The 13403-nt window shown below is 40.6% G+C and overlaps 1 protein-coding gene across 1 annotated transcript in view; it reads left to right on the top strand.

The window, feature by feature from the left end:
- Window positions 1-4055: 4055 nt before the first annotated feature.
- Window positions 4056-13403, top strand: part of bs (blistered) — a 38079-nt gene continuing 28731 nt past the window's right edge. The window contains exons 1-2 of the mRNA XM_064681925.1: window positions 4056-5184; window positions 11053-11301. Coding sequence (XP_064537995.1) covers window positions 4540-5184; window positions 11053-11301 — 894 coding nt within the window. The 5' untranslated portion in view covers window positions 4056-4539. The remainder of the gene's footprint in view (window positions 5185-11052; window positions 11302-13403) is intronic.

The raw sequence follows: 13403 nt of genomic DNA, 5'->3' as shown, positions 1-13403 counted from the left end.
TTCTTTTTAAAAAAAAAATTATTTCTTATTTATTTAAGGCGTTTTAAATATAAGCATATATGTTTAAATAAATATTGTAATAGTCAAAATCTTTTAGGTCAACCCAACCGCGCGTTTTCACATATTTTAAGGTAAGTTCATGGTAACTAGTTAGCATGAAATTAAATTTAATTTTGATTTATTCTAGCTAGCTGGTTACAACTGAAAGTTGTAAAATGTTTATTAAGCTAATCAAAGAGAAACAATGTTCGGTGCTGCCAGCTGTGCAATACATAACAATCTGGCAGCCCTGTAACTGGAACCTACTGTCAAATGTACCTAATCTGCGTGCTTAATTTAAGGCAGCTAATTAACAGAGGGATAAGCTTAAAAATAAGAGAAGAGCTTTAGGTAAAAGTGGCTGTTAACTTTGACAGCAACAAAAACTAGATAGCTTGAATAAATAAACAAGTATATAAAACCGTCACGTGTTCCCATTGGCAATTCCTTAATTTCTATTCGCAATTGCAATTAAGCGGAATTTTTTTCGACCAAATAACTTTAAGCATTTTTAAGATTTTAAAGAAATACGAAACACGTTTCGTCTATGTCCAAAATACTAAAAGCAATTTACATATTTAGACAATATATTTTTAAGGCTTCGGCCGAGCAGCAGCTCTATAAATACTCCCTGTTGTGTTTTGTGCAGCCAAAGTGGCTGCCAAACAGCAAATCAAAAATGTTCGAAACGTAAATGGAACAAACATTATAGCTGGCATAAGCAGACCCGGCTAAAAATACAAAACTATACAGTAGCATATAGTAAATGGCTTATATAGTGTATATATGTATGTATCTGTGTAGAGCATGAGCAGATGCTGCCGTCGCTGAAGTTTTGAAGGTGAACTTTGTGGATTTGGTTGCGATTGCATAAGTGGAGCAGCGGGCAGAACTGCCTACTGTTCCAGCCGACGCGCTGGCATAAACGCACGTAAAACGCTGGCAAAACGCGCACAAATAATTAAGTATTGGAAATGCTGAGAAATTCCAAGGAAAATGCAACACGCAGCAGAAGACAGCAAAAAGTTGTTCCCAGCTGAGACACCAGCAAGAACAAGAGAAAAGCTAGTGGGAGGGTGAGGCGGGGGGCAGGTTGGCTGGGCTTCGGGCCAGACTAGCTGACGTGCAGTTAGAAATACAGCCGGACTGGAGCCAGCTGCAAGCTCCTGATAACTGGCAACATGGGCGTAGAAACAGGGGTTAGATTAATATTGCATAACAGTTCTGCATGTTAAACAATATCCGTTATGATAAATATATACTCTTAACATATGCAAAGCTTTTGTCTGTTAACATTCTGTAGCAGTTGCTTGCTTACAGTGCAAAATGCTTTAATGTTAACAACTTGACGGCTGTGGGAATTTATCTATTTATTTATTTCAGGAGTTCAGTATCTGCTGTAATTTGTTTTGCGGCTGCATAAGGTGGAGCGCTGTTAACATATTTAAATATTAACATTTAAATCCATGGCTTGTTAACAGTTTTTCTTATGCATGAAAGCATGTTAAATTTCTGTTAATAATTAATTATGTAACTTGGCTAACAGCTTGTTGTTAACAGTTGGCAGCACATTTCCTTAAGAGCCTACAACATTAAAAAATGTATAGTTAATTTTTAAGTAGGGCTGAGCTGGCTAGACTCCATTCATGTTGATTTAACATGACAAGAACCAACTGTTAGCTTCTGTAAACTTTAGACTGTCAACACTTAAAATCACTTTTTAAACGTTAAACTAAAGCTGTAGCTGAGCTCTTGATATAGAAGTTACGTATGAGAATATAAATTAACAGTCACAAGTTTTAAATTAACGTTTAACTGTTATGCTTAAGCATGTTAAAAGACTGTTAGTCAACGCTGGTGCTCGCTGGGAGTTCTTGTTGACCCCTAAACTACGCTTCTGGCTTGATCTTCAGTCAATACCAATTAGTAAGCGCTGCACAGCGCACATCTATACAATTGTGAGAACCTTATGGCCAGCGTGTGAGTATGATGAAATGTCAGATGAGGCAACGGAGCTGAAGATGTAGCTGTAGCTGGAGCTGTAGCTGGTAGCTGTAGCTAGAGTCGGAGCTGGTGCACCCGCTGCGGGGTCGAGCCATATAGAGCGGCCAGCCAGCCAGGCTAGCAGGCTGGCAGGCTGGCGGGCTGGCAGCCAGCGAGCGTTCTATTTTGACAGTCATTATGATTAATTTAAATCATTAGGCAGCCTAGGCAGGTAGAGCGTTGTGCGTTGTGCGTTGTCCAGTTTGAGTTGTGAGTCTTGAATCCAGATTTTAATTAAATGCAGGCGGGCGCAGTGGCATCACTTGTGGACTATTCCTATTCCGCGGAAGAGACAAGCTGGCGACAACGGCTGCCCAGACACGGAGCAAGGCTGCTGAAGTCTGGAAAAGGCAATGTTTGCCATTTGCAGCGGGGAACGAGCCAGGAATGCGTCGATGTTGCTGCTGTTGCTGTTGCTGTCGGTGGCTTCGTCTCGATTATCAACTGGGAGCAATAACTGGCCACTGGCCACTGGCCACTGTATCGATGGATGGATTGTTTGGCAGCTCGACTGTATCTGTTAGTCACTGCACGTGGCCAGTGCGCTGGTGCAGCGTTTTCTTGCGAACGGCTATTTAAGGACATTGCGCAAATACTCAAGACTCGGGACGAGCTGAAGCGGCAGCGGCAGCGGCAGCAGCAGCAACGCCACCGCCACCACCACGCAAATCCTCTAGAGCATTTGCTGACCATATTGGCCCTCGCCAGCTGAAATTCCTGGCATAGTTTAAGTGTATCGCTTTTTGTGCGCCTAGGGGGACTCGGTCGCTGGCAACTGAGATTCAACTTCGATGTTTGCTCAAAATAACAAATTAACTTAATCAGCGCTGATAAGCAACAAAATGGCCGTTCTCCGATGTGCAATGGATAATTAAAAACTCAATCACGCAGCGGCAACAAATAAAAAAACAAATAAATAACAAAAATAAAAATAAAAAAGAAGCAACAACAATAACGTTAACGTTAACGCGATATGCGACACGCGCAAGTGGGCGGAGTTGGCAGCCCCAATGCGATCTATGCGTCGGCGCAGCCAATCAAATGCACGCAAATGGCAGATGTATGCACAAATGAGTGTTGTAATTTATGCATACAAGGTGTCTAGCCAGAGAGCACGAGCGACACACACATACGCACACTCATACATATATACCCGCACACACTTGCATAGTGCTATATACATAAGCTATAAGTGCGCTTAATTAATTAAGCCATAAAGCTGCACAACAACAAAAAACGCAGCTCTTATATACTAAGCGCTCTCTTTGGCGCGCAACAAAGAGACGCGCACTCACACTTGCTATTGCTCTCTCTCACTTTCTGCTTCGCTCGCTCTCTCTTTGTCGCGCAACCGGTTGTGTGGGCATGCATGCTCCAAGTTTGGAGCAAACATTGAACGCCGCTGCGCCGTCGCTTGCCATACGCGTGCTTTGTTATTAGGTATTTGCACGCCATCTGAAGCACAACGAAGGCAACAATCGATCGCAAAGTTAGCTCGAGACCAAATATACAAAACAACAGAAATACAAAAGCAGCAGCAGCAGCAGCGGCAACAGCAACAGCAACAACAGCAACAACAACACTCACGCGCTACGTTTTCGCTACGTTTCGAATTTGGCAGTACCACATTAAATCAGCAAATAAAGCAAAAAAGACCAAAACAAGTGCCAAGCATCTCTCCAGCGCAGCGACAAATAAGTCAATACAAAACAAACCAAAAAAAAAAAAAACAAATCATCAGCAACAACAACAATAGCAGCAAAAACAACAACAAACAGTTACAAATTTTTAAATGTGCAATTCATGAATTGCATTTGCAAACGCAACTTAAACGCATTTATCAACATTTTGGCGCATTTGCATAGCGAATTCAAATTTGCGCGCGCGCACACACACAAATCTTGTGCAACACTGCGACTGTTAAGCGCCTGTTGAGCTGTCTGTTAGTTAGCAGCAGCAGTTGTCAGTTTTTCTTGTGTGCTTGCGCCGCGTGTGTGTGTGCGTGCGTGTGCTGCAACCCGAAAGTTTCGTGAATTAATTGTTAATAATAATACAAATATATTATTCATATATTATTGTTATTTATAACAAGCTGCAGCGCGTGCAGCAAACGGCGTTCGTGTTAATAACTGCAGCGACAGCAACGGCAAGCTGCGAAAACAGCTGACGGCAGCGCCAGCAACTGGCGGCGGCAGCGAAGACGGCGGCGGCCACAACAACAACAGCGCGCTAGTGTGTGTGTTTGTGTGCGCTTGTGTGCGTGCGTGTGCTTGTGCGTTCTTAGTGTTTATTTTTGGAATTAAAAAGCTAGCAGCCGATTTGTGAGGCAAAACTAAAGCTAAAGCTAAAACCTAAAATCGAATCAAACAAAAAAAGTGTGCCGCAGCGGCAATAATAGACGCGCGTGGTGCCTTGGATTTATTATACGGCTCCACGGTGGATAACTTTTACCTAAGAATGGATCCCACGCGCGGTGACGCGCGCTATAACATAAACTACTCGATGAGTAGTATAGGTTTAAGTCTGGCCGATCAGGCCGACATGTATGGCAATCCCGCGGTGGCAGCGCTTGGCGCTCGCCCACCCAGCGGCGGTTTGCTCCAAAGCATGGGCGGCGGCGGCGGCGGTGGCGCGGGCCTAGCCATGCAGCGTCCCAATCCAGCGGCGGTGGCAGCAGCGGCGGCTGCGCAGCAGCAACAGCAACAGTGCCAAACGCTGGGCAACAGCCAAACGCACAGTCCACAGCATCAGCAGCAGCAACAGCAGCAGCAGCAGCAGCAACAACAACAGCAGCAGCAGCAGCAACAACAGCAACAACAGGCGCGCGGCTTAAAGCGCAGCGGCAGCGACTGCTACGAGGATCATCGGTCAAGCGGCGGCATGACGCTGCAGGGTCTGGACAGCTGCGCCGCTGGCAGCGTCGCCAGCGGCGGCGTTGACGTCGACGGCGTCGATGGCTACAACGCGCTGCCCAATAAGAAATCACCGCCCGCCAATGGCAAAAAGACAAAGGGACGCGTCAAAATCAAAATGGAGTACATCGACAACAAGCTGCGCCGCTACACGACCTTCTCCAAGCGCAAAACGGGCATCATGAAGAAGGTAGGCAACTATACTTATTGACCCAAAATCTCCCAACACTCATTATTTGAGAAAGTTCAAAAACATACGAGAATTTCTTGTTGCTAGTTTTTGCTCCATTGGAGAACACTTTGTTAGCTAGAAATACTTGATAGTTTATCTGTTATGTGTGTATAAATATATTGCAACTTCAACAGAGCGCAGATAGTAGTTATCTGTCGTGAGGTTCCAACAATACACCTACTTAGATTAATCTTAAAAAGAACTACTCAACACTATTTATAGGTACATATATTATATCTTTTTTTCTCAGTATGTCTTAGCTCGGATTTAGTTCTTTCAATTTGCGAAGTAGTTTTTACTCGGTAACTAGAAATTTGAGAAATTTAAATTGTGCAGCAAACAGAAATAGATTTTCAAATGCATTAGAGATGCTTAGAGCCTAAGATTATTAAAGCTAAGAAAACATTTTGTTTTAGAATTAGAAAAAAAAGGATTATAATAAATTTACTATTTTTTGTGTGGGAGGATAAGGATTCCAGAAAATTAGATTTTTTGACAAATGAAAAAAAAACTGTAACTGACATAACATTCGAGCAAATACTATATCGAGATTAGTTTTATCACTTTAGAAGTTTAATTTATGTGGACACCAAATCGATTTATATTTCTTCATGCTCGCGTTTTAACCTGTTGTGAATTATAGGCGCATAGTGTTCTTTGCTTTTACAAAGGCGTCTTTGTTTTTCTTTTATCTTGTTAATTTTTGGGTTTTAGAATTTGTTTTTTTTGTTAGGGGGAGTTAGCATATGTGTAGGAAGCCTGCGAGTGTGTAGCACGTTTTGAGCGCATGTGCAATTAATAAATGCTACCGAATCCTCAATTCACTCTGGAGTCAAGTCAAGTTGCTGCGCCTCTGGCATTGTTCTGCGTCTGCAGTCCGCAGTGCTTTATCGTTGTGTTGCCATCGTGCTCAACCTGAGCTCCTTAATCCAATACCCGCCCACCGCCCAACGCCGGCGCCCCCTCCGTCTGTTGGCCAACTGTTGCCTGTTTGCTTTGGCGGCGGCGGCGCTGTGTAAGCGCGGTAGCCACGATTCCGATTCCGATTCCGAATTTCCCTTTGTTTTCGGCTTCATAAAATGTTAATTTGCCGGCCGCGCAATTGCATTCAAAGCGCAGCCCAATACCAATACCTTATGGCTTTCCTATACATACTTATATATATATGTATATATGTATATATGCATATACATATGTATATATATATATAGGTATAGCAATCGCAATTGCCGTCCTGCGCTGCATTTGCTGTTGCGTGCCGCCTGGCCTCATTGTCATGCGAAGATGCAACTGCCACTGCCGCTGCCACTGGCTTTGCCTGCTTCTTCTTGTTGGCCTCCATCCTAGTCCGCTTCTTGGCCAAGTTTTTACCTTCTTTCAAATGACCAATTTTCACACGCAAACTTACATAATGCGCCGCTTGGCTCGCATATGAAATGCTTAACATTTTTAAATAGACTTCTTGGCCTCAAAGTCGCTACGATCAAAATACAAAAAAAAAGAGGGGAAAAAAATGGAAAAATCGCCAGCGCTAAATCACGATCTCAGCACGATCTTAACTACAACAACAACAACAGCAAAAATCTTATGAAATATTTTGGTTTCAAACGAGACAAAATGTAAAAAGGAAAAACTTTAAAGTTGGCCTCGAAGCGGCTTATACCCTTGCACAACTGGGCGTGTGGGTGTCTCATCCGAGAGCTAAGCACAGCTGATTCAAATATTACCTAAGCAGGATTCCAAAGAAATGTCTACTCATCTCTGAAAATGTCGATTTTGCGTGTGTGTTCACAAATTATTCTTGGAATTTCTTTATAATGTAATTTAATCTTTACGATTACACAAAGTTCAATAAAATGTGATGCAGTATTCAAATTTACAGAATACATTGTAAGGTCTAACATTTTTAGTCAGATTGATTTAAATAATATTTAATATTTATAATTGAAAATAATTAAAAAAAACTGCATCGCGTTCTTATATAATCTACAAATTTAGAACACATTAGTAAATATTATAATATGATTTCTTCCTAGATAGGCTTAAATGTGATATTTTATATATTTTATATTTATATATATTTTATTTTATTGTTTTTTGCTTCGACCCATTCATGCTTTTTCAAAAACTTCCTAAGATTGTGGCACACCTAAAATTTGTTAAACTCTTTTAATTTATATTTATGTACTTTTTAATCAAGGAAAATAAATATAAGGAATAACTCTTAAAGTGCCTGAAGACTTGGTCACAGAAAAAAATAGGACTTCTAATTTTTTTTTTATTTTTAAATGACTTGCAGTTTTAATCATCGGGTGACATTTTAATTTTCAGTTTACAATAAAAATAATCATTATTTTATATAAAATACTTTTATTAAGTTTTTTATATTAACATGAAGAACAATAAAGTTCAGATTTCGAGTCCCAGGCTGGGTTAAGCTGACTGAAGAGATGGTTTATCAAGTTCATACAATATTATGAATAAATTTTCGAAAATTAAAATTAACGAATTTTCTTAATTCTAGAATATATATTTTTTTTAATTTTGTTATGTTAAGAAGTGGTATTATATATTGGCAATTCATTCTTATTATTATTATTTTTGTTTTTATTATTTTTTTTAATATTGTTATTATTATTATTATAACTATTATTATTATTATTACTATCTTCAAATATGCCCCAAATTTGACAACTGTGGATCATTGTTAAAGTTTCTTAAAAAATGTTGCGACTTTTTGAAGTTTTTTCGTTGATTTCGTTTCGAGCGCCTTGCAAAAATATTTGACCCCAGAGACATAAGTTTCTGTTGCTGTTTTTAGCTGGCGACTCCTGTTGTTGTTTTTGTTGTTGTTGTTGTTGTTGTTGTTGTTGCTGCTGGCCTGGCTTGCTTTGGGGGCCCTACTTATGACAGGCGCGCGCCTCTTGACAGGGACAAAACTTTTGTTATATATTTTTAGTGACTTTGATGTGGCCCTCATCGATGTCCACGCCGTGGACAGTTGACAGGCAGACAATGGATGCGCTTGGCGCTACACACACACATACACACACACGCACGCATACGCACACACGCACACGTCCTGGCTACAAATTGCGGTTATTGAACCTGATCAACTCAGCTCAGCTGGGCTGGCACAGGCAGACGCCACACTGCCGAAAGCAACCTGTGTCCAAAACCAATTTTGGTCATTTAGCAAAAGCTTTTAACAGAAAGCAAAAAAAAAAAAAAGATCTGATCTTCGCGTGGGCGCTTGGCCCAAAAAGGCCAAAAGTGAAAAGTGAGCTAATGTCAACGCAATGATCTCATTTGTAGGCCTGGCCTAATTGCGTGGGCTGAGTTGTTGCTGCTTCTTCAAAAAGTCTGCATAAAATGCAGGGGCTGTCTGTCTGTATCTGTGTATGTGTGTGTGTGTTTGTGAGAGTGTGTGTAGCACACACGTGTGTGGCTGTCTGTCCCACTGTGTGTCTTCCTGTCTGCCTGCCTGGCTGGCTGGCTGACTGCCTGCCCTGTCGTTTGCCATGTAAAACGCTTGCAACAATGGGGCACCGCCAGAGGCAGGCGCAAAATGCCGCCAAAAGGTGTTAAATTGAAATCACGAGGCGCGCAGACCTGAGGCCAAGCTGGGGGCCAAGCATTGGCTTTGGCTTGGGAATTGTTTGCGTCTTGTGGCCAAGCACGGAAGCGTATTGATACCCGTAGCAGCGGCAGATTGTGCACAGATAAGCCAACCGGGCACAGCCGGCACAGGGCCGACAGTTTGGCTGCGTCGGCTCGCCTTTTGGCCACATGCAACATGCAGCAGCAACAGCAGCAGCAGAAGCAGCAGCAACAATCGCCTTCTAACAAATGACTCTGCCGCTCGCTGCGGTCTCTGGGGCTTGTCCTGTCAACAACCTGCCCCCGCCCAGCCCTAGCTGCGTCGTGTCCTTTTGTCTTTGTGTTCGAAATTCAAATTGACATGAATTGTTGGCCCGCTGACTGCTGGCCGGCCCGGCCTAGCCCCAGCCCCAGACCCCAGTCCGCAGTCCCGGTTGCAGACACCTACTCAGCGGCCCGGGCCGTGTCAATTGTTTGCATTTACACATGTTACACATAAAATTGGCAGCCACTGGCAACAAGAGGCAACAAGACCAGTCTCACTGCCACGTCAACAGCGACAACAACAATGTGCACAACAATTTCATTAATATTAATAAATGCTATGAGCGCGCGCGTTTTGCGCGCGTTTCTTGCGCGATTCCCTCGCTAGCGAGTTATTTATGCGCTCAAAGCCATTGGCTCTGCTCGGCTCTCTGCTCAACTCTCTCTGCCCGGCATCGCAGCAGACAGCAACTTTATCGCCTTATAGTAATTACGAGCTGTTGATAGGCAGCTTAAGCTACCGTCTCGCGGCCTGGAGCAGGCCGCTTTCAATATCTGCATTAGAGATGAGCGCGTGATTTAGCTCGCTTTGTGTGGGAAGGAAAGGTTCAACAAAATGCTTAGCAATTATCCTACTTTTTATTTTAATGTGTTTTCTAAAAGTTCTTTTGAAAGAAATAGTTGTTGCTGAGCTACATTTTCAAGGTAGTCTAAAACTCATTTTGTAAAAATATATTAAATTTATCACTTAAATTAATTAGATAAACATATTTTTCAATTATCAAGTCGAACACAAACATATTCAAATAATAAGAATATGTTTATACATCAGAAAACAGCTTAAAATTGCTTTTCGTATACGGGAACAAAGTTTTAAACTCTTTTTACATTCTATAACTACTTAATAGTAATATAGTTATTATAACTAACTAGTAACTATAATCAGTTGAAATTTTGAAAATAATATATATAATATTTTATAAAGTGTTCTTTTACATTGACATTAAAAGCTTTGTTCGTTTTAAATCAAACTGATTCGAGCCCGAAGACGTAATTTTTCATATAACAAACCGATCCCTAAATCTAACCACTTTCCCGGCGAACAGCTGAACAAAAAATGAATTTTAACATTTTTGTCTCAAAATAAATAGGCGAATAAATCAAATGGCTTAGTTGATTAAAATACACGATTAAGGAAGACTCGGCCCCAAAGCATATAAATAACTTTGGTCTCAACCATATTTATTGCATTTGCATTTTGTAAATGTAAAAAAAATCTCTATCCCTCAGGATGTGATTTATCGGGTTCACAAACCGAATCTAAACCCAAAAAGTTGGTTCGAACTGCAAGCCGAACCACCGACAATTTAGGTTCGCCGGTCTGGGCTTTTGTGTAAAAGTTTCTAAACTTCAAAGAACATTATTTTTTTTTATGGAATTAAAACAAAATAAACAAATTTAATAATATTTGTACGCAAGTAACCTTTGAGTACAGGAGAGAACATATTTATCAAATATATATTATTCTCAAAAGTAATTAAACCTTATTCAAATAATATAGTCGAATATCGTTCTCTCATCTAATTCGATCTATGAGTATCTTTTAAAAGAGTATATCAGTCTTTTTTGATTGCTGACAAGTATGCCACGTATATTTGCCTATCTTTATAGTAAGTAAGATTAGTTAGTTAAACATTAATTAAGTACATTTGCCATTTAATAGTCGTAATTATTTTTGCCAGAATATAACACTTTTTTATTTGGTCTCACGCGGCCAGCTCCAAGAATTTGGTAGCTGCAGCAGCATTTGGCCTGATCTGTTATCGCTGCAACATAATCGCATAGTTTAACTGAAAATTTATGTGCCGCTTTTAGCTAAGGGGCAGACTACGTGTAGTAAACACAATTTTAACCACATTTCCTCTTCTCTCTCTCTCTCTCTCTCTCTTCACGCCCGTGCAGGCCTACGAGCTGTCGACGCTGACTGGTACCCAGGTGATGCTGCTGGTCGCCAGCGAGACGGGTCACGTCTACACATTTGCCACGCGCAAGCTGCAGCCGATGATAACGTCGGAGGCGGGCAAACAGCTGATACAGACGTGCCTCAATTCGCCGGATCCGCCGAGCGTTGGCGGCGGAGATCAGCGCATGTCCGCGACGGGCTTCGAGGAGACGGAGCTGAGCTACAACATCGCCGACGAGGACTCCAAAGTAAGACAATTGATTTACGGCCATCACGGGCACGCTCATCTCGCACACCCCCAGGCGCCGCCCTCGCACTACAGCCTGGAGCAGAGCCTCATGCAGTCCGGCTACAGCGGCGGCCAGGCCTCGCCCCTGTCGCATGCCCAGGCCTACGGCGGACATGCGCACCATGCGCATGTGCCGCATGTGCCACCGCCGCACTCCACACACTCGCACATGTCCCATACGCATGCCCAGCGCTAGGGCCACGCCCCTGCTCCTCTAGATAGCTATACTTGGGCCTACAATTAGGTATAGTTGGGTGCGTGTGTGTGTATGTGCGTGTGCGTGTGTGTGTGTGTGTGTATAGGCAGCATTGCAAGTTTAACATTAGCAGATCCAAAGTGCAGCATTTGGCCATGAATTGTCACTGCAAATGTAATGGGTTGTGGTGATTGGGCCAATTGACGATCTCGCCGCTCGTTTTGTTGTTTAGCGTAGTGGGCGTGGCAGCTCATTTTAAACATATTTTGTTTATACTAGTCAAAACTCTTACTTAAAGGCGACTGTGCCATAGCAAAGCTACAGCTCTCATATATAAATACCCATAGCAATACCAATAGCCATAACTATCATATATATACATATATATATATATATATATCTATATATATATCATCAGCTGCAGCTACCTAATCAAATCGTACCGTATCGAACCCAGTGCCATCATTCTCTAACGTTTCTACCAGACAAATCCCCGTGCAGACACCACTTGGGACACACCGAACAGGCAAAGAAAAGAAAAACACATAGCCGAGACTGCTTTAGTTAGTCCTTAAGCATAAGTGCAATAAAATGAACTAGCAAAGAACTAGATGAACTAGAAGAACTAAAAGAACTAGACAGAGACAACACTCTACAAAGATTTGCTGCGCAGAGTCTACATTAAAACTAAACTACATTTCGTTAGTTATGATCTTAACTGTGTTTTTTTTTGTTTGTTTAATAATTCGTTTAGCAAATGTTTAGCGAGGCGGCGTCCGGCGGCCTCCAGTGCGATGAGCGTGCTCTAACCGAACCTAAAAAAAATCATATTTATATATAGTAGTTGCAAACTATTATTATTTTTTGTTTTGTGTGAAGAAATGATCATCGTTTTAGCTTAAACTTAGCGCTATTTATAATTTATAGTTATGTTTATTAGATTTTTCTTTTAGCTATTTTGTTTTTATTGGCCTATATATCATTCAATTCGATTTGCTATCTGGGCATAAGCCATCAAATGTGGCACAGCTACTGAATATATCAATTTGCATAATCATATTTTAGGCAAATTTAACTTGAGCTTAAGTTTATGCTTGGCAACTTAAATGAATTTAATTATGATAAATATATAAACAATTTTTAAAATGTAAATATAAATGACAGTCAAATTCTTCTTCTAAAGTTTTAGAAATTTCGAAAGAAAAAAGTAATTCGAATAATTTGTCTAAGCAAATTTCAAGCTCATCATTTCCTGCTATGCATAAACTTGAAAAGTAACCAAGTGTAAAGAAAATTAAAAAAACGCCCAATAAGCAAATCGTGTCCAAAATTTTACTTACCCTTTGAGCTGCCTGCAACTCTCTACTAATATTTATTGTATATTTTTTAATATAAAAACCAAATTACAAAGCAGCTCAAAGCATATGATTCTTATGTGGCATGACAATAGATCATAGAAAATAAAACAAATTACGTAATTTGCAAGCAATTTAATATAATTTATTAATTAAAGCGTATTTAAATCATAATTTCTTGCTAATTTAGTGCAGTTTGCATTTCTGTCAAACAGAAATACAAAAAAAAAAACATAACAAAAAAGCAAAAAAGAAACGCAATTCTCTAATTAATACTCGTAGTTAAATTAATTTTAAATGCTTGTGCAATTAGCTAAACAAAAACGAAAAACAAAATACTTTTTAAAAGACACACAACACAAATAACCACAAGTTATTAGGCTAAGCGAAAGACATATATGTTTAGAAATCCAATATAGTATCTATACAAATGCATATATATATATATATATTTTATTTAGCGCAATATTATAAATTAATAAAAAACGAAAGTAAAGAAATTTATAGAAT

Source organism: Drosophila montana, unplaced genomic scaffold (genome assembly GCF_035044405.1).
Source record: "Drosophila montana isolate Dmon_TW-CO22-7 unplaced genomic scaffold, ASM3504440v1 contig_2438_1, whole genome shotgun sequence".
In the NCBI taxonomy this organism is placed as follows: Eukaryota; Metazoa; Arthropoda; class Insecta; order Diptera; family Drosophilidae; genus Drosophila; species Drosophila montana.
This window is presented reverse-complemented; position numbering and strand designations above follow the sequence as displayed.